The sequence below is a fragment of the Rhinolophus hipposideros genome (genome assembly GCF_964194185.1).
Source record: "Rhinolophus hipposideros genome assembly, chromosome: 26".
Lineage (NCBI taxonomy): Eukaryota > Metazoa > Chordata > Mammalia > Chiroptera > Rhinolophidae > Rhinolophus > Rhinolophus hipposideros.
This window is the reverse complement of record NC_138072.1, coordinates 21,328,645-21,349,693: the sequence shown is the minus strand read 5'-3', so window position 1 is coordinate 21,349,693 and position 21,049 is coordinate 21,328,645. Positions and strand designations below refer to the sequence as shown.

The window sequence follows — 21,049 nt, the reverse complement described above, 5'->3', positions numbered from 1 at the left end:
CAAAATTAAATTACAAACAAAACAAACAAGCAACACTGAAATTCCAATTATTTGAAGGCTTTAGAGAGTTGAATCAAACCAGGCAGATACTGGAGAAGAGTCAGGCTTAGCCAACGGAATTGGTGAGTTGCCCCTTTTATAAGGGTTTTAGCTTAAAGGTGGACTGAAGTCAGTGCTAGGTGGTAACGAAAACTCCAACAGAACATGCTGCCTGTCTGAAGATAGAATTCAGGGCCTTTGGAAAGTAAGGAGTAATCCTGGGAATGAGAAATCCAGAGAGGGGAAACCCAGTTTCCATGCCTAAACCCTGCCCAAGTCTCTGGCTGATGCTTAAACCCACGTGTGCGTGTGCGTGCGTGTAGGGGTGGGGCATGAGTCATTTCATCCCAGTTGCTAAGGGCAACACGGAACCGAGGTTTGCACTGCCACCTAGCAGTGTGCAGTTTTCATCCCACCAAGTTAATTGTCTGTTAAAGCAAATCTATCAACATTCGTCATAGTAATGCAGGAGACTCCAGAATCTGACAGTGCAACTGGACAGGATGCAATCCAAGATTGCTTGACATATGAAGACAACATGCAAATGTGACCCAATTTCAAGAGAAAAGACAACCAGGAACAAGCCCTAGATGGTTCTACCAGACAGAGAATTAAAGCTGCTATAATTATGTTCAGTGAAATAAAGCAAACTATGCTTATAGTGAACAAGAAGATTCAAATACTCAACGTAGAAAATGTATTCAAAGAAACAACATTGAATCTCTAGACCTGAAAAGAACTGGACATGAATCGTGTCCATTGGCCTCTAAAGTCTATGCTTTTAGGCTCTATCATCCGTGTTTGTGTCATAAGAGAAGAGCCGTGGAAAAGCCGGAGGGGTGCCACCATCAGCAGTGGGGGGAGCAGCCGAGGGTCCCACAGAATGTAGTCTGAGAAATAAGAGGAGAGCCAGGAGAGAACAGTCCAAGGTGCTGCATGTGTAATTCTGTGTCTGCGGTACCAAGTTTCCAGAAGAGTGGAGGCTTAAAACATCATGAATTTATTACCTCACTGCTCTTGAAGTCAGAAGTCTAATGTCTCCATGGGCTAGAATCAAGGTGTGGGCAGGGCGGTGCTCCTTATGGGCTGCCTGGGGAAGACGTGCCTTCCTGGCCTTTTCTACTTTACATTCTTGGCTCCGGGCCCATCCTCCCATCTTGAAAGCCAGCAACATAGTATCATGTAACAAACATATCCACAGATTCTGGGGGTTAGGACGGTGACATCTTTGGGGTGTCACTAACTGGCCCATTACATCTTGGAAGTACAGAGTTTCAGTACATGTTATGGACGAGATCAAATGAAAATCTACGAAATGTAGTTGAATAAGGACTGAAAAGTGTACTTCGTTTTGACAGGAGCCTGGTTTTCCTGCAAACCAATCAATAGTAGTTTCTGTCTAACTTATAATACATTCCCATTCATAGATTCACACACATTTTACATTTGACTTTATTTCCTGAAGAGTTTTCTGAGTGTTCAGTATTTATGGTAGTACCAAAAGTAGATCTTAATATTTCCATTATTTCCTTAGTCCTCTGGTATTTTGGTGTATGCTCAGTGGCACTACATCTGAAAGACTGATTTGTTCAAGCTCTTTGGGCAGACATGGCCCAGGATCCAAAATTAAAAGAGTAGTCAATGTGTCTACCTGGTCGAGTTTATATTGATTTTTTTTCTATTTGCTTCCTCTTCATGAAAGGGAATTGGTATCATGTAGAAGAAAAAGGAAGCTTGACAAACCTTGCTTAAGGTTCATATAAATAGACTGTGTTCTGTACATTATTAAAAGTAAGATTCTCAGGTGAGTGGGTTAATGACTCATGGAAGAAAGTGAAATTTACTTAAACACTTGATGTTATCCATTTTCAAATAAGTTACTGCTCTGCATATCCTAAGTCTCCATTAAAATACAGAATTAAACAACTGGGATGTAAAACTATAATTGCACTTTTAAATACTGTCAGGATAGTAGATATTTGCCTCCAAAGAGATCAGAGCCAAAGGGTGAAAGGGCTACTGTTTAATAAAGAAAAGTAACACTCATGATTTTCACTGTGCTTCAGCAAGATGCCTGCCTAGAATATGGTATGGAGTATATATACACACACACATATATTTATACATAAATACATACACATACATACATATATATGATATATGAATATATATTCATTTGTTTATTGTTTAATTAATAGCTTTAAGAGTAATTAGTCCCTGCCATGCATGCAATATAAAGATATATTTAAATTTCAGTATAAATTCCAGAACCATTTCGATCATTTGTTTTCATAACAATAATATAGAAGAGTATAAAATGAAAATACCTTTTCATCATCCTGTCCCCTGATGATAGCCACAGCTTAAAGATTGGTTTATATCCATCTAGAGTATCATACATAAAAATATTTTTACACAAACAGCATCATATTATACACTGTTGTGTCATCCTTCACAATTTAATCATATGTGGTTTTAAAAAAATAAGGACAAAGAAAGTCCAAAGGAAGAGAATCCAGGCGTAATTGATTAGGCTCTGGCTCAGACTGTCTTGAGTTCTGTCTACTTTGTTCTCCTCACTGTTGGTTTCATTATTAGTCTTGTTTCCCTCATAATTACAATATGGCTACTACAATTTTAGGGGTACTATCCAACTTCAAAATTATCCACAGGCACCAAAAGGAGATGGCTTTCTTTATTTATCTTTTTGGGAGTGAGGGGCTTTCCCCAGAATTGCCTTGGTAGCCTTCCCTTCACTCTCAGTGGCACATATTCATGCCTAAATTATTACTGGCAAGGGAAAATGGGGCACTACCGCTGGCTCAGAGCTCAGGGAGGATGAGGTAAGGGCACCTCTACAAAATTAGGTTCTCTTTCTGGAAGAAGGAAGATAGTTATATGTGTATATGAATGTTGGATAATTTGTAACGTTGTTTGATGCAATACATAGCAGACATGGAGTTAGAATCCTTATGCCATAATGGAAATATTTATTCAAATTTGGAATCCTCTAGGTTCTTTTTTTTTAAAATTTATTGGGGTAACAATTATATACCCTCCTGATTTTTTTTATTGGAGAAGGGGAACAGGACTTTATTGGGGAACAGTGTGTACTTCCAGGACTTTTTTCCAAGTCAAGTTGTTGTCCTTCCAATCTTAGTTGTGGAGGACATAGCTCAGATCCAGTCCAGTTGCCGTTTTTAGTTGCAGGGGGTACAGCCCACCATCCCTTGCGGGAGTTGAAAAATCAAACTGGCAATCTTGCGGTCGAGAGTCTGTGTTCCAACCACTTGAGCCATCCAGGAGCTCAGCGGCAGCTCAGCTCATGGTGCCGTGTTCAGTCTTAGTTGCAGGAGGTGCTGCCCACCATCCCTTGCGGGAGTTAAGAAGTCGAACTGGCAACCTTGTGGTTGGGAGCCCACTGGCCCATGTGGGAATCGAACTGGCTACCTTCAGCGTTAGGAGCACAGAGCTCCAACTGCCTGACCCGCTGGGCAGGACCCCGGTTCTTGAGCTAAACTAGGTCTGGCAAGTTAAATCCTTATGTAGGACAAGCCATCAAAGTCTATGCTCAATTCTCTCCATAGGTGGGAAATGGGAAACCCACATCACTTCTCTACCCAACTGATCCATCCAGCATTCATTTCATAAAAGTGTATTGAGTTGCTATTGTGATTTCTGGGCTGCAGAGAGAGATAAATAAGAGTGCATCCTTGCTTTTGAGGAACTTAGCAATTTAATAATGAACATAAAAGGTAAATAATTGTAATGTGGCTGAAACATGCTTTGATAGTCAATGGTTCAATGAGAGTACAGAGGACGGAGCTCTAATTACTCATCCAATTCCTCATTACCGACTCTCTCTACACACAGGCCTACATCCATCATACATGGCCGATGTCCTCAACAGATAAAAACTGTGAAAAGCTTCATGGATTAGTCTGTTTATATTGTGGACAGTATGATGTCACTAGCTATTTACGTTGAAACTGCAATTTTCAAATGTCTACTATAACTTAACATTTTATTTTAGGAGGCTGGGTTCTGTTTAGGAACATCTCTGGGAAAGCAGGAGCACTGCTTTGGAAATGGAGCTATAATGCTAAGACTTTAAGACATTTAATAACTTGACATGGTCGTTAGTCAGCATCTGTCCAAAGCCTCTGGACATAGCCATATACCTGTCCTTCATCTATGAAACAGGTGCAGTGACTTATATCTTCTTAAGGGCTGATGGCTAAAAACAGTCGCTGAGCAGCACTGTTTATCTCCCACTTACGTGAATGTGGACATTTGTCTGTGTTGGAATATGCATCTTTTATTTTGCTGTCTTTCTGTCTCTAGAAAGGCTACTTTCCACTCTGAAGCTGAGGATACAACATTGTATCTATGTTTTCCAGAGAATCCAGCACCAAACTCAATAAGGAGGCCAAGTTAATCAACAGTAATTTGATTCTCGTGGTGCAGTTACGTCTGTTTTAGATTATGACTCTTGAATATATACACTATTTTATTTGATTTTAGCATCATTCAATTTGGACATCTTCCTCTGATTTTTTTTGCATATTTAAAATTAAAAACATATATATTTTGAAGTGTAAATATTTGGCAGCAAATGAATCAGATGGTAAATGCTCCCTGTTTCACTGCCCAGTGTCCCGTTCTGGATGAGAAAGTATATAGCCATCTCCAGTCATGAACCTTTGTGAATCAGATAAAAGTTATCGAACATTTCCCCAGAAAAATATAGATAATATGCACACATACCAAATCTTCATAGAGTTGCACCTCTGAACATTTAAAAGCAGAGCAAGCGACTCCATTGACTGCAGCCACATGCTCTCAGAAGCTATGCTTTTTTGCAATTAATCTTAGAGCTGTGGAAAAAAGCAAAAGCTAGTGGGTAACCTGGGGATTTGAGAGAACACATGGAAAGTATCGACGGTTAGCCTGAGGCTAGCACTGGTGGGACAACCAGAAATGTTCATGTAGCTTCTGAGATAATGGGGAGGCCATTAGTTCTAAGACCACATGGAGCTAAGTTCTTAGATAGGAAACCTTAAACCATCATCCGAGTGCAGAGAAGGCACCCCTGGCCACACAGGGTGGGCTTCATGTTGCAGTGCACCAATTTCCACTGTTCTGGAGAGAGTGAGCCTGGTGTGAGACGAGAAGACATATTGAAAGCATTACATTATTTGATATGACAGAAGAGTGTCCCAATGAGATTAGACAGTAGAGAGAGAGGGAGAAAGAGAGAGAGAGAGAGAGAGAGAGAGAGAGAGAGAGAGAGAGAGAGAGAGAGAGAGAGAGAGAGAGAGAAAGAAAGGACAAGTAAGTAACAGCAGAGACAACAATAAACCAGGAAAATTTAACACTTCATGAGCTGGAGTTAGTTGCATTTGTTCACTCTACAGATATATCATGAGTACCTGGGCTCTAAGTAAATGTGTAAGACTCTGTGGAGAGATAATGGAGACAGAGCCTGAGGAGTGAGGGATGTTTCTACCAGGACAGGATATAGCGGAAGGTATGCAGTATAAATATAAACAATATATGCTTTTTTTTTAGGGGGGGGGAAGGGTTGAAGGAATGAAAACAGTATTCCAGGGTCACAGATAAAAACTGAGATTGTCTTTATACACCTGTGGCCTGGAGATTTTGTTTTGCTTTGTTGCTAATGATTTACAGAACAGAAGTATCAGTGGCATAACAATAGTAGTATGAGTAGGAAAATGAATTATGTCATTTATTTATTCATGAGATATAGTCTCTATACTTCCAGAATGGATTTGACGTAGATGCTGCATAGATATTCAAATAAAAATAGGATTTCAGGGTCAAAAGCAAATACTGAGTAGACTTGTTTGTAGTTTCCCCATCAGGGGTCTTTGGTTCCCCTGAAAACTCTTCCAGCATTGCTGAGGAGGAAATCTGTGCAACTGGGTGGATTCAGCCACTAATCAGATCACTCTTATGGTGGATGTTTCCTTCTAGGCCTTTCACTTGCCTAGGTTAACGGATGTAACCCTTCCCTGAGCAGACTGTTTCTAATTTAATTGTTGCCCTGACCTAGAGTTTTTATGATGGAATTTAAGGTTCAGTTTTTCTTCATGTCGGGCTTTCATTAGTTCTTCATGTTGTACATTCTCTGTCTAAACTGGACTCACTCCCTCTGAGTGTACTCTCTCTTCCCCAAATGATATATTCTCACATTCTCGTCACACGAGTTCTTCCACTTAGAGTTCTGCGCCTTTTAAAAGTTCATCCCATCCTTCTATGTACATGTTCAAAGATGTGTCTTCCTTGAAATCTTCCATAATCCTCCAAACAGAAGTAATGTTTCTACTCATGGAGTCCCATAGCATCGTTTTTTTTTTAAGTTTTCCTACATTTCTCTCATTTTTTTTATTATGCAATAATTATTTGGTATTTGTTATGAACTATTTCTTTACATTAGAATATATTTTTTTAATGTCTAAAAATATTTTTGTTCAGCTCACTTTTTAGAGTATTTTTAGAAGTTCCCCCACACCTGTTATGAACACCTGGCATTAGAGTGGTACATTTGTTATTATTGATGAGCCAGTGTGGATACATTATCACTCAAAGGCCTGAGTTTACATTAGGGTTTACACTTTATGTTGTATGCTCTGTAAGTTTTGACAAATGTGTAGTGTCATGTATCCACCATTATGGTGTCACACAGGGTAGTTTCACTGCCTTAAAAGTCCGCATGCTTCACCTATTCATGCTTCCCAACCTGGCAACCGCTAGTAACCACTGACCTTTTTACTGTCTCCATAGCTTTTCCTTTTCCAGAGTGTCACATGGTTGGAATCATAACATATGTAATCTTTTCGTACTGGCTTCTTTCACATAGCAATATTCATTGAAGGTTTCTACATGTCTTTTCTTAGCTTGGTAGCTCATTTCTTTTTATTGTTAATATTCCATTGTCTGTACAGCTTTTTGTTTAGGCATTTATCTAGTGAAGGACATCTTGGTTACTGCCAATTTTTGGCAATTATGGATAAAACTGCTATAAACTTGTGTGAAGATTTTCATGTAGACCTAAGTTTTCAGCTCCTTGGAGTATACACCAAGGAGTGTGACTGCTGGATCATATAGTAAGACTATGTTTACTTTTGTAAGAGACCACCAAATTATCTTCCGAAGTGGCTGTACCATGTTGCATTCCAACTGACAATGAGTGAGCGTTCCTGTTGCTCCACATCCTTGTCAGCATTTAGTGTTGTTGCTTTTTGGACTTTAGTTATTCTATGTGTGTGGTGGTATCTTATTGACATTTTCTGTTTCCCTGCTTATTGTTGAGTTTTAAGCATTCTTTGTATATTCTGTATACCAGTCCTTTATCATACATATGTTTTGTAAAGATTTTCATCCAGTTGTGATTTGTCTTTTCATTTGGTTAACGGTATTTTCACACAGCAGAGATTTAATTTTAATGAATCCTAACTTATTCATTTTTCTTTCATGGATCATGCTTTTGGTGTTGGATCTGAAAGTCATCACTAAACTCAAGGCCATCTAGATTTTCTCCTGTGTTATCTTCTAGGAGTTTTATAGTTTTGTGTGTTCCATTCAAGTCTGTGACTTATTTTGAAGTAATTTTTACAAAGGGTTTAAGGTCTGTGTCTAGATTCCTATTTTTGCATGTGGATATTCAATTCCAACACCATTTGATGAAAAAAACTATCTTTTTTCCCCCTCCTTTGAATTACTTTTGCTCCTTTGTCAAAGATCAATTGACTGTATTTGTGTGGATCTATTTCTGGGCTCTATTCTGTTCTATTGATCTGTTTGTCTGTTTTTCACCAATACCACACTGTCTTGATTACTATGGCTTTAGAGATAGTTTTGATGTTGGGTAAGGTCAGTTCTCCTACTTTATTCTTCTCTTTCCATGTTCTGTTGGCTATTCTGGGTCTTTTGCCTATCTGTATAAATTTAGAATCGGTTTGTGAATGTCCGTACGATAACTTGCTGGGATTTTGATTGGGATTGCATTGTATCTTTTTGTTAAAATCTCTATCTTCCTCTTTTCACCTAACACTTTTTATATAGGAAATAGGTCTGGAATTTATTTGACTTTATTATTATATGGAGTTTATTACTATTCCTAGTAGATCCATCTACAGTTCAAGGTTATTATTTGAGTTGATTTTCCCCCCACTAGCTAAGCAATAGTCCCATTGTTATTCATGACACTAAATTTAAGCTAAATATTCAGTTACTTTAAACTAAATATTCAGCTACTTTAAGCTAAATATTCAGTTACACACACTTGTCTGTTTTTCTACCAAGTAGCACTGATTCACTGTATTTTAGAAATGTTTTAATATTTAATAGAGCTAGTTCCGTCTCATAGCTTTTTTGTTCCTCACAAACTGTTCATTCTTTTTTTGACTGTTTCCCAAATGAATTTACCGGTGGTATTTTATCAAACTTAGTAATTCTGAGGAGAACCTACATGGAAGAAAGTGACCATGTTATTTGTTAAGTACTCATTCATTTCAATTTGTTAACATTAAGGATTATGCAAGAGCCATTTAAAGTATTCTGTGCTTAAAGAAAGGAGGTAGTGGTAATTTTGAGTTAGAAAATATATATATGTTCCTGAGGATTTGGACAAATTCAGAAATCAATTTATATTATAGGAACTGTTCTTATTTTAAAATAAGAATAATTTAGGAAGTAGCAGATCTTGCTCTTCTATTATGTAGTTTAAATAAATTTAAAAAAAACCCCTAAACTTCTCAATGAAAATTCTAAACCCTTTCCTTGAATTAAGTCAAATGCATTAGTGTGCGAGATTGCCAAAGTATAATTCAGTGAATTACTGGACATACTTTTGTGACCTCATTTGCTTAATTAAATTTATGATAACTTTTTTTATCCCCCTCAAACTGATGACAGAAAGAACTTTGTGGTCTCATGTAGTTTAAAATAGAAATCACATTCCCTACTGTAGATTGGAGAGGTGCATTTTTTCTTACTTATTTCCCCAACATTAATACCATATTTGTCTTAATTCAATACTTTGTATTTTCCATTTTAAATTTATTTGGCTTTCTCCTGGGAGTATTTGGGTAGATACTCCAGTCTGAGGTCCAGTGAATCCTTAATTCTGTTATTGTAAGTACATATAAAAATGAAGAAGGAAAAAAAGAAAGAAAAAGAAAAAAAAATCCTTGCTAACTAATGATTCTAAGAATTATAGGAGAGAATGCAAGTATAAAAGTATGTAGCACAATGCCTATGATGGCAGGTTCTCAATAAATAGCTTCTTTCCCCTTCCGCTTTTTTGTTCACTGAGAAGGGATAAACTTATAGCTTGTTAAAATGTAATGGACCCATCTAAATGCCAGTGTTTTAATAAAAGTATATAATGTGGATTTCTTTTAATTCCTTGTTAAATGGCAGTTAGGCCATCTATTCAACAAATGACTATGCATCAATTGTTGGTTCTTTGAAAAGACTAGTAAAATTGATGAACCCTTAACTGAACAAGATAAAAAAGAAAGAATATGAAATTTACAGTATTAGAAATGAAAAAGAGGAAATCGTAGCACCTCCAATTGGAAAATACAGACTATATTGAATAACTTTATTCCAATGAATTTAAAATTTCCTAGAAACATACAGTTTTAGGAAACTATAATTTACCAACCCTCATACAATAATTGGGAAATGTGAACTGTCCTGTATCCATTAAAGACATTGAATTAGTGAGTAAAAGTATTATCACAAAAAAGTCCAGGCGTAGATTGCTTCACTGATAAATTTTACCATACATTTAAGGAAGAAATTATACCAACATTTCAGAACACTTTTCAACTAATTTTATGAGGCCAACATAAAACCCGATCCTAAACCCTGACAAAGACCTTGCAAGAAAAAAATGTCATAGACTAATATCCATCAAGCACATAAATGCAGAAATCCTCTGTAAATTATAGAAAATCCAATCCATGGACATATAAAATCAATAGCACATTACAGCCAAGTTAATTCAAACCCTGTTAATGTATTCACAACACCAATTAATGTATTTCAGCATATTAAGGGCAAAAGAAGAAAAAAATGATATATTTTAATAGATACTTTAAAACATTTAAAAAATAAAACATAAAACTAATAGATTTGTAATACAAGGAAACTTCTTTAATCTGGCAAAAACTACCTACAATATAGAAAATCAGTGACGTCTTGAATTATTTCAGTGCAGTATTCAATAAAGGTGATGAAAGAGGGCATTACTAGAGTTAAAAAATGAATTTGGCAAAGTCACTGCTCAATATAAATTATCAGTTACATTTTTATATATTAGTAAAAAGCAGTTACAAAATAGACATTTCTAAATAAGTGTCCTTGTATTAGTATAATAGTACATTAGTGTAATCAAATTAAAGATGACTAAAAAAGAAAAAGGAGAAATATACAAAGTTCCCATATTGGAAGACAGAATATTATAAAGATGGCAGTTCTTTCCACGTGACTCTGTAGATCAATGCAAACTCAATCAAAATCTCGGCAGGTTTTCTTCTTGTGTGCATGAAAATTTATAAATTGATTCTAAACATTATAGGAAATTAAGAGGATCAATATTAGCGAATACAATATTTAAGAAAAGAACAAAGTTTGGGCCTTTGGCTACCAGATATCAAAACTTATTTTGATGTTACAATGATTAAAATAGTATGACCAATTCTGACAAATCAGTAAGAAAAAGATAGTACACCTAAGAGAAAACAAATGGGTAAAAAAGACTTGAACAACATACTTCACAAGAGTGGATATTCAAATATCCAAAAGCATATGAAATGGTGTTTATTTCAGCAGGCATCAGAAAACTGCAGATCAAAACTGTGACAAGGTGCTACTACACACTCCTCAAGAGTTACAATAAAAATACTAGTAATATTTAGTATTGGTAAGATTGGAAGCGTACACACTGCTGATGAGAGCATAGTCAGAGAACCACTTGGAAACCTTTTTTGGCAATATCTACCATAACTTGGTATCTATAAATTGATGACCGAGTAATTCCACTCCTCATACATATCCATTAGAAATATATTCATGTATGCACCAAAAGATACATACAAGAATGTACAGAATAATTTGTAATAGTCCCAAATAGGAAACAACCCAAATGTGCATCTGTTGAATGCATAAATGAATTTTGATATGTTCACTCAATGGAATAAACAGGAAAAATGAATTAATTTCTATTACATGTGACAAGAGGATGGATCTTACCAATGTAATGCCAGCTAAAGAACATAGGCAAAAAGACAACATAGTCTATATTTCCAAAATCAAAAAAGGCAAACTAATTAATGGTGAGAAATAATGGTTCCCGTTGGGGAGAGTATGAGGGCATCTTTTAGATCTGGGTGCTGATTACATGGGTTTGTTATCTTAGTAAAATTTTCGCAAGCTATATACTCAAGATTTATATATTTTTCTGAATTTGTCATGTTCATTAAAAATGTGGACCCTCAAAAATCGTAAGTTTACTTCAAAAAAATCTAAATGACTTTGTTATATTATTTTGAATTCTGGAACATAGTGTGAAAATTTGAAGTCCTCCCCGCCCCCAATCTTAATAATAAACCTGTGCAGTGAAGAATTTTTTGTGGGGCAGAGTAGTTCTTTTTTCTTTCTTTAATTTATTACCATATTTTACTGCGTATAATGTGCACGCACATTTTTGGCTCAAGCTTTCAGGGAAAACATTTTTTCATTTTAATTGTTTTATTGAAATTTTTATTTGTTTATATTAGGTACTTATTTTTTGTGTTATAAGGGAATTTTAGCATTTATTTTTTGACATATTATGGTACAAAAAATTTTATGTGACAAGAATTACAAAACACAAGAACAGATACAAGGTACAAGAAATTTTATGTACTGGTAACAAATTTACGGTATTTATGCATCACGGAAGGCCAAAAATTCTTCATCGTCGTTGCAAGTTTGTCGTAAATTCAACAAAACCGATTATCGTATTCCAGGGTATTATTTTGCATATGGATATCATTATTGAGTTCTAGAGTTACACTTCTAAATCATAAGCATAAATAAAATAATTAAAAACGTTTATATAGATACTTAATTAGTACTGTCCATGTATAATGTGCATCTTTATTTTTCCCTCATAAATTTGGGCAAAATAGTGCACATTATACATTGCAAAATACGTTATTTAAAAAAATTAATAGTGGAGTAATGGATTGTAGCATGCATTAAATATTTTAATTACTTTTCTTGCATATGCCTCAATATGATGGGTATTTTATTGTTGTGATGTAATTATCTAGAAATTTATCTTTTGCCAAAAATTAGACATGCTGTTAGAACAAATGAAACTAACATCTTTGATGTTGTAAGAGTCTCTAGGTGCATCTTAAATTGTTTTACCCTGATGTTTACACATTGTATTAGATGGTACTTACTGTAAAATAGGCAGGTGAGTAATTCCAAATTAAATACAGATTAAAGTTTTGAAGCAAAAGAGAAAAAATATGCTGCATTTTGGATTTGGTGTACGTATGTAGAGGTGGTTTAGAGGAATGGGGCTTTGAAGTCAGAGACCCAATTTCAAGGTCAAGCTCTATCCTTTAGTAGCTGTGTGAACTTTGTTGTTGTGGAAGATTTGTAATGCATTTACATGTCATTTGTTTTCTCATATGTAAAATGCAGACAGTAAGATTACCTGTGAAGCATTTAGCTCAAAGCCCAGAATAGAACAACTACTTAATCTGTGACCTATAGATTTAATAATAATAATATTCTCCACCTTAAACAGTAAAGCAAGTGAAGCAATTTGGAAGAAGCAACCGCACTTTTCTTTTTAGGTTATGGAATAGTTCATCTTTATGTGCCCTGAATTTATTAATTAAAATATGAATACAAAAATAGAGATGTCATATGAATGTCCCACTTTTCATGTGATGACATAATTTAGAATTAATTACTTTTGTATAATTCTCATGTCCTCCCTGCTAAATTAAGTTGGCATTTAAATGACTATTTTGTTTTTTTAATGGACATTTTGTTTTTATTTGAAAAAATGAAGTTGCCCTTTTCCCAGTCTTTAATATGATAAAATTTTGAATATAATTTTCTACAGATGTTAAAATACTTATTTTCTCTGAATTAATAGAATCCATATACTTTTTTGAAAATTCCACATACTTGGATAATAAAATTTTTGGAATAAACGTTCAATTGTCTTCTATGTTTTATGGATCTGGTAGTTGTGTAAACTCTAAAATTGTTTAAGATTACTATGAATTTTTTATTTCCCTTTTTTGATTGCCCCCATATAAATCATTCTCTTTACTGTTTGCAGGCATTCGGTGAAATGCTTCTTATTTACATTCATAAGAGATGTGTTGTGAAGTCACTGCATTGCTCATGCATAGTTACAAGTTTATTGCACTTCAGTCAGTCTTATTCTGTGGATGTTTTGTCGCTTGTCTTGTCTTGTGTGTTTACCTCAGAATTCACCCTAGGACATGCATTTGCTAAACCTTTCCTTAGGCATTTGGATACTGAGTCTGTTATGTTATTTGCCACTTTCTTGCTACTTAAGGAACTGTTTCTCTTTTGTAATACAGATCATTAAAGAGCTGCTATTACTAATACAGTGGTACCTCGGTTTTTGAGCATAATCCATTCCAGAAGACTCTTCGAGTTCTGAAACGTTAGAAAACCGAGGTGCGGTTTCCCCATAAAAAGTAATGCAAAATGGATTAATCCGTTCCAGACCTTTAAAATCAACCCCTACAACAGCAATTTAACATAATTTTTTCTATCTAATGATACCATAGATCCATAAAATTTATGGTGTTCATAAACCGAAATGTTCGTCAACGGAGATGTTCGAAAACCGAGGTACCACTGTATATACCAGTAACATGACTCTTGATTACAAGTTCTCTTTCTTCTAGAACAATCCCACCACACTTTATCTTTGAACTGATGCGTGTGTGTATGTGAATGTTTAACATTTAGAAGTGAGAATAATGATGGGATAATAGAATGTCTTTGCTAATCATTGGAATCATTGAAAGTATGGCATATCCTATTTTCCTGATGAATATGAGAAGGAATTTATTTCACATTTCTTTGAGAATTTTTTTTTTTTGAAGAGAATAAATGTAAGAATTTGTTCTTTTCTGGGCTGGCCTGGTGGCTCAGGCGGTTAGAGCTCCGTGCTCCTAACGCCAAAGGCTGCCGGTTCGATTCCCACGTGGGCCAGTGGGCTCTCAACAAGAACAACAACAACAACAAAAGAATTTGTCCTTTTCGAGGTAGAAAAGTGAATGATCAGTGCAGTACACTAAACATTACTCAATTGCTTCTCTTTGGTTCGAGATCTAGAGAAATAGATTCATCACTCTAATAGGTTAATGTTTAAAATGAGGACTTGAACTTTATACAACAGCTAAACATCTTAAACATTTATAGCAAAACCCAGGCCTTTCCATTCAGTAAATTGTTCTTCTTAAAATAATAATTGTGTGTTTTTAAAATGTAAAGATTGGGGGTAGACTTAACAGATTTTTCTGAGGACTAAATAAATTACTAAAGAAATCAAAATGCTCTGTTATAAGTAACCTGTCGAACCCGTGGAATTTCACCAGGGCTTCAAAACAATTCCACCTGTATCTTCAAATTGATCTTTTTCGATTACTTTACAACATTTAAATAAATAATCACTCTGTATGTTGCATTTTACGCATATATCCTTCCAGAAGCTTGATTACTCAGGGGTGGAAATGCTTAGCTATGGCCCCAAGTTACCTCCGGAACATTAGCTTCTAGCATAATCAATGAATTTTTTTAAGGCAAAAATTATGAATAAAGTTAAATGCAAGAGTTGTCTGAAGCGAACCTCAGTTCTGACAGGACACCGACCATGTGCTGCAGGAGGGGGTGGCCTATGGAAAATTACCTTTGAGATGAGCATGTCCTCAGTGTCAAAAGTCTCCTATTCTGATTGAATTGCTAGGAATCCTGGGACATTGTAGAAAACAACCTTTGTTGACATGGCTTTTTATTTGTTCTATTTTATACTTTGAATATAGTTTTATATATTCACTTATTTTTAAAAGTCACATAATGAGTGAGGCTAACATACATTCATTAATAAACACAGTTTTTTCAATGTTTTTATTTATTTTGTTATTTTAGTTTTTTACAATTTTAAAATAATTCTGATATAATTTCAGAATTATTTGGCAAGGTACGCCTTTTGTTATATTGTGAAATTGAAATAATGCTAAAAAAATTTGGTACCTTTATTTCATGAGAGTTTTATAGTTGGATGCTGTATTTCTAAATTGACTTTTCTTCATTATGTAGATTTGTACGTATAGTTAGAAGAGAATAGTGGTTTCTAAATCAGGAGGACTATTAGGTTTGAGAGTTAGGCAAATGTTCACATTTGCTTTTGAATATATGGAATTATGGTTATTTCATGTACCTGGTGCATTATGAGTCTTATGCCTTTTGAAGTTTTGATTGCTAACTTAATTGGGATTTTTTTTGAGGAGATTAAATATTATTAATTAAAATTTTGAAAACTGTTTCTTATCCTTAAGAATTAGAAGTAGATTTTGGTGCAGGGACCACATTTCAGTGTATTTAAATGACAGTAATTGAAACATTGCTGGATATTTATTTGTTTGCTTGTTATTTATTTTGGCTTTTTCTTTCCACAGCAAGTTGATGTGGAAAAATGGGTATGTGTTTTCCTGTATTTCCAAAGAAATTGTGATGCAAATGAGTGCATGTTTGCTCTTGCCTCTAATCTTTTTGTTTGGCTTCCTAGTGTGGCTCTTACTTTTCAAAATAGCTGCTATGTTGTAATGAACAAATATTTTACAGGTTTCTCATTAGAACCTTATGCGTTTCCTGTTTCTCTTCCTCTGAAATGGGGGATGTTAAAATACTCTCCATCCTCAAACTGCATAGTTTCTATATAATTGGCTTTGTAATTATGATATGCTCTGATTAACAAGAAGGCTTTGATTGTTAATATTGTTTATCTTTTATCAACAGTCTTGCCTATTTCATCTTAAAACCTACTGCTTAGCTCTCGTGTTTTCCATGTGGCATAGAAAAAGCCTGTTACACATATTCATACAATTTTAGAAAGTGAAGGTGGAGCATTAACAGCATGAAGAAAGACACAGCATTCTGGAGGCTACATCTGGGGATCAGCAGTGTGATGAATGGCCTGTGGCCAAGTTGTGTTATGACTATGGACTGTTTCCTCATCAGTTAAGGAGAGAGGGGGTAGTAACAGGTAGAATTTGTTACCTGTCACTGTTACTCTCAGAGCAACTGCTCTGTGGGGCTGGTTCTCTTTTATCCCTTGCGTTAAATTAGGAGGAGTCTGCAACCTTTCTCACATTCAGACAGTGATATGCCCCCAGCCATTTCAAGTCGCAGAAGTCTCATTTCAGTAATTAAAATGCTCAACCCTGTATAATAGGAGAATCTGAAGTTAATCCAACTTGTCTAGATAGCTCAAGCCTCTCCAGCAGGAGCCTGCAGGGGAGAGAGTGTGGGGAGCCACTCTCACTTCCCCTGTCAGGTTCCTTCACCCCTGCTTGTGGCCCGGAGCTTCTCCCCTCTCAGGAGGTGCTGGGGACCTGGGAGAAGAGGAAGGTGAGCAGAAACAGGCTTCTTCCATGATTGTGTCATTCATCGGGTTTGTCAGGTGCTTAAAGCTGACTTTTTCTATGGACACTTGGGAGGTTTTGGGGGTGGAATTTATGTGACCAGAAATCTCTGACCTGTTGTCGTCTTGCTGCAGCCTCTAGCTGGTCACCTCTAACTGGTCAGCGGTGATTACTTCCTCATCCCGGGTCTCTTGGTGGCACTGCAGACAGTCCCGGGCTGGCTCTGTCTAGTGTGGCTCTACTGGCTTGCTGGCAGTGCAGTTTCCCAGTTCCCTACACTCTCCTGTCACAGGCCACTTCAGCCAATCTCCTGCCTCTCCATCTCTAGACACAGCAGTCTGCTGTGTCCCAGCTCTCAGGGACATAGGTATCCCCAAAGCCACCCTTGCTAGGCTTGAGATGAGGGGAAACTTGGGGATAGGGAAGCAGGACTCTGAGCCCCCCACCATCTCTATCTAAGCAACCATCTCCTTGCTTGCCAACTTCCTCTGACACACAGGAGCTGAGGTCAGCAAAGGGTGGCCAGTGGATTTTCAGCTCCTTTTTTGGTGTCCCTGCTTGGGTGGTGTTACAGGGTGGTTTGCGATATGGTGGTATTTACCATCACTTGTTTCTCAGACAGGTGTTCCATTTTAACACCCTGTTATATTTGCTTCTCTACAGAATACGTTGAAGAGCCCTAGATCAAGACTTTTAAGAGCCTTATGAAACTTAACTATAATGGAAATTAAAATGGCTTCTTCATAAATTTTCTGATAGCATAATTCTGGAACTCATCAAGATTCACTCAATGTATCTTAATAAATCTTTCTCTCTTCCTGCCCCCCTTTCTTCCCCACCCCACATCTCTTTGAGCATCTTTGAGTGTTAGTGTTTGCTAATGAGCCCATAGACTAATCAAATGCTGCTCTTCATACTTCAAGAGAGAATAACATTTGTGAATCCTGGATTAAAAACTGATTAACTGTTATTTTTGTCCAGTCCCCCAGCCCCAGACCTCCAGCACCCCAACCTGTAGCACTGGTTTATGACATGGAGGCCAGCATTGCAGGTCATGGGTGGAGTTGGGGACAAGAAAGGGATGGGAAAGATTGTGATATTATCGTATATGAGGGCTTGTCTATTGACTGAATGATGTCTCCTACATATACTTTAAAAAATAATTATGTTGATCCTGTGGCATCTTTAAAATATAAAATCTTTTCAAATATTCCTAACTCAGTAGTAGTTTTTAAAAATAGTGCATTTTCACATGCAGCTACTATTATGTGAGGGTCTATGAAATGCTTTCATGTTATCGAGGTTCATTCATGTTTGAAAAAATATATAGAATATTCTTTTATATCTTGATATAGAGAAATTTTTAATACGTAGGTGGTAGTCTGAGTATAGGACAGGCTCAGGTCATTATTATCCATATATCCTCTGTAGACATTAATTTGTGGTTTCCGATTTATAGAAATGCTCTCTTGAGACAAAAGAAGAAAGCCCTACCTAGATAGCTCTCCGACTTTATATTTTAGGCATTCACACAGCTCAGTGACTTATGAACATGTGTCATAGAGATGAAGCGTGAGGATTTATAGTACCTTACCAGAAATATTTATTTTCCTTTACCCTCTAAAAAAGAACTAGATAATGATATACACAGATTTATGTCAAATTCATTCCACTCAAAAGTAGAGACCGTTCATTTTAACACTGTCTGTATAGAGTTGTTGATAGCTTGAAAAAGACAACAGTTGCCTCCAACTTGCCCCCCAAATACAGTGAATTCTTTTGAGAAATACCGGCATGCACACTGATCTGGATACCAGTGATGGCCATTGACGTGGTGACGTGGTCTGTGTCACTACACATACAACGGCTCCTTCACAGGCTGGAAGCAGAACCCCTTCCAGATGCCCTCTGGGGTACCATTGGTATGTCTGTTGGTCAGTGTAGTCATGGATACTTTCAGTGGGGCAACCCGAGGAAGTTAAGCATTTACATGGGATATTTTTATAAAGAGAAATAGCTGAGGTTTCTCACACATGTATATCCACACGTACTGTTGCATAGTATATACTTATCTATGTCTGGAACTTGAAATGATTCATCTGAAATTTCTTTTGTCCCGTAAAATTTGTTGGGAGTATCATTAATCATCTTTATTTTAACATAGTCACCAACAAAGCCAAGTCTATGGTGGTGAAATAACTTCTCTTTTTCTCAACATAATGAAGTTTACGAGATTATCCTCACTCAGAACGCGAGGTTACCAGTTGGAAGATTAAGGGGAATCATAGCATCTTGAGGCAGGGAAATAAAAGATGACAAAAAAGGCTTCAATTTGATGGATATTTTGTGTGTAGAGTAGGACATTTCACGCCCCCATGGAAATTTTATGTTAGAAGTACTCTTGAGTCAGAATTTTGACCTAGTCTCTTAGATTGTCATATTTGATAATTTTTTTGTCTAGTCCCCACATGTTTATTGTGTTGCTTGATAGCTAATTCCTTATATTTATAATTTTTGAAAAGACATTTCAGTAAAGGTTCATTTAAAACTTCTAAGACAAATACACATATAGAAGTATTAATTTTTTAAAACAACTGTCATTTCACGAACTGAAATAGTTAAAAAAATTTCAAGGTTGAACTGAAAGGCATAATTACGGTACAGGAGATTTTTACATCACCTGAATTACTGTTTCTTTCTTTGTACCAGTAACAGACTGAATATAATTATGCATTCTCTTGATATTCAATGTTTCATTACAATTTTCAGAATAAAGTGTTACTATGGGATTTGTCTACACATAATCATTTGCATATGTTACAAAAGTCCCTCAGGTCTTTCAGATGTACTGAATAAAGTAACACATACTTATAGACCAAAGACTGTTCTGCTGCTTTTTCTCATCCATTAGACTCCCGGGACCATCCATGCTTAAGTTAAAACAAGGATTTCTATTTCTTTCCTGGCTTTCATGTTAATACAGCATAATAGGGGTTATGCCTCAACTCTTGCCCACATTTGAAGCTTCATCTGATGTCTAATTCTGAAGTAATGAAACTAAACCTGGAACAGTGGATCACTGCCATTTGCAGTTTTACCCAAAAGAACTAACCTTACCCCTCCCCCTTTGTGTTTCTGTGCAAATTGATCATCATCCCCAAATTTCTTCTGAGACAGAAAGCAGTGTGAGAACCCATGCTGGTTCCTGGACCATGTTGTCTTCACTGTCATGCCTTTCTGTATCTTGTCCGATGAAATTTAACTCATCTAGTGAAATTTTCATGAGAGAAATAAACCAAATAATCTCTATTAAACTTATTGTTAGCATAAAAATGATATTCTCTACAGCTAAACTTGAGGTTATTTTTTAAAAAAATATGTTTATCTGCATGGGTTTCTTTTTTTTTCTCCTTTTTAGCACATCCTTTTAGATTATCATCATTCTTTTTCTGTTGCTTTTTATCATACCTAAGTAGTGTTTACACGGAGATTTAAATATTTACCCTTTTGGTTTTAATGTATTTTGCTTTCTTCCTTGCCCTTGAATGATCCCTTTTGAAAATCTCATTATGTTATAACTTTGATAAGTTAATTCATTGATCAAAAGTTAATCTCAATAATGATTCAAATAATCTTTGATGTTCTTGATTATCTTTTGAAAACAGTGTGTATCCATTACATCTACTATTCCTCTTCATTTTATGGGTAGATATTTGAGCCTTTGCTAATTTCTTGTATTCATTCTCTTTTATCATATATACAGGTTACTCTCCTGTGTGACTTGTTCTACCTACTGTCATACACAACTTAGAAATTGTGAATAGCAGATCTCAGTAACTCTACAGAGAAGTCCTTTCCCTACTTACTACTATTCTAAAGTCATTCAGCCTAGGTAACTGACAAAGTCAGACTGAGAACGTTTCTGAAAGAAAACTCTCCAAAACCTAGATCAATTAAGTCTCTCAATAAAAATATGTTGGAAACCATGTTCCACGGCAACAATTTGGAGTTTTGTTTTTCTTTGAATGAAGGCTTAAAAATGATTTTTTCCTAATTCTTCATTTAGCGAAATCTGTCTCACTATCAGTCACACGTAATTATTCAGTTTCAACGTGGACAATTCATTTCCTGATATCACTTACCGTTGATATCAGTTACAAAAATGTAACTAAACAGCCTATATTTTCTAGGCTGAGAATGAAATGTTCTTTTTTTACAATTTTTTTTTCTTAAAATTATATTAAAATGAAACAAATCAGTCACAATAGAATTGCCTGGAGTAG

At 35.9% G+C, this 21,049-nt stretch overlaps 1 protein-coding gene across 4 annotated transcripts in view; it reads left to right on the top strand.

Moving 5' to 3' along the window:
- RYR2 (ryanodine receptor 2) overlaps positions 1-21,049 on the top strand; it is a 567,940-nt gene that overhangs the window by 204,996 nt on the left and 341,895 nt on the right. For all 4 annotated transcript variants that reach the window (XM_081039034.1, XM_081039033.1, XM_081039032.1 and 1 more), the window contains exon 4: positions 15,801-15,821. In XM_081039034.1, coding sequence (XP_080895160.1) covers positions 15,801-15,821 — 21 coding nt within the window. The remainder of the gene's footprint in view (positions 1-15,800; positions 15,822-21,049) is intronic.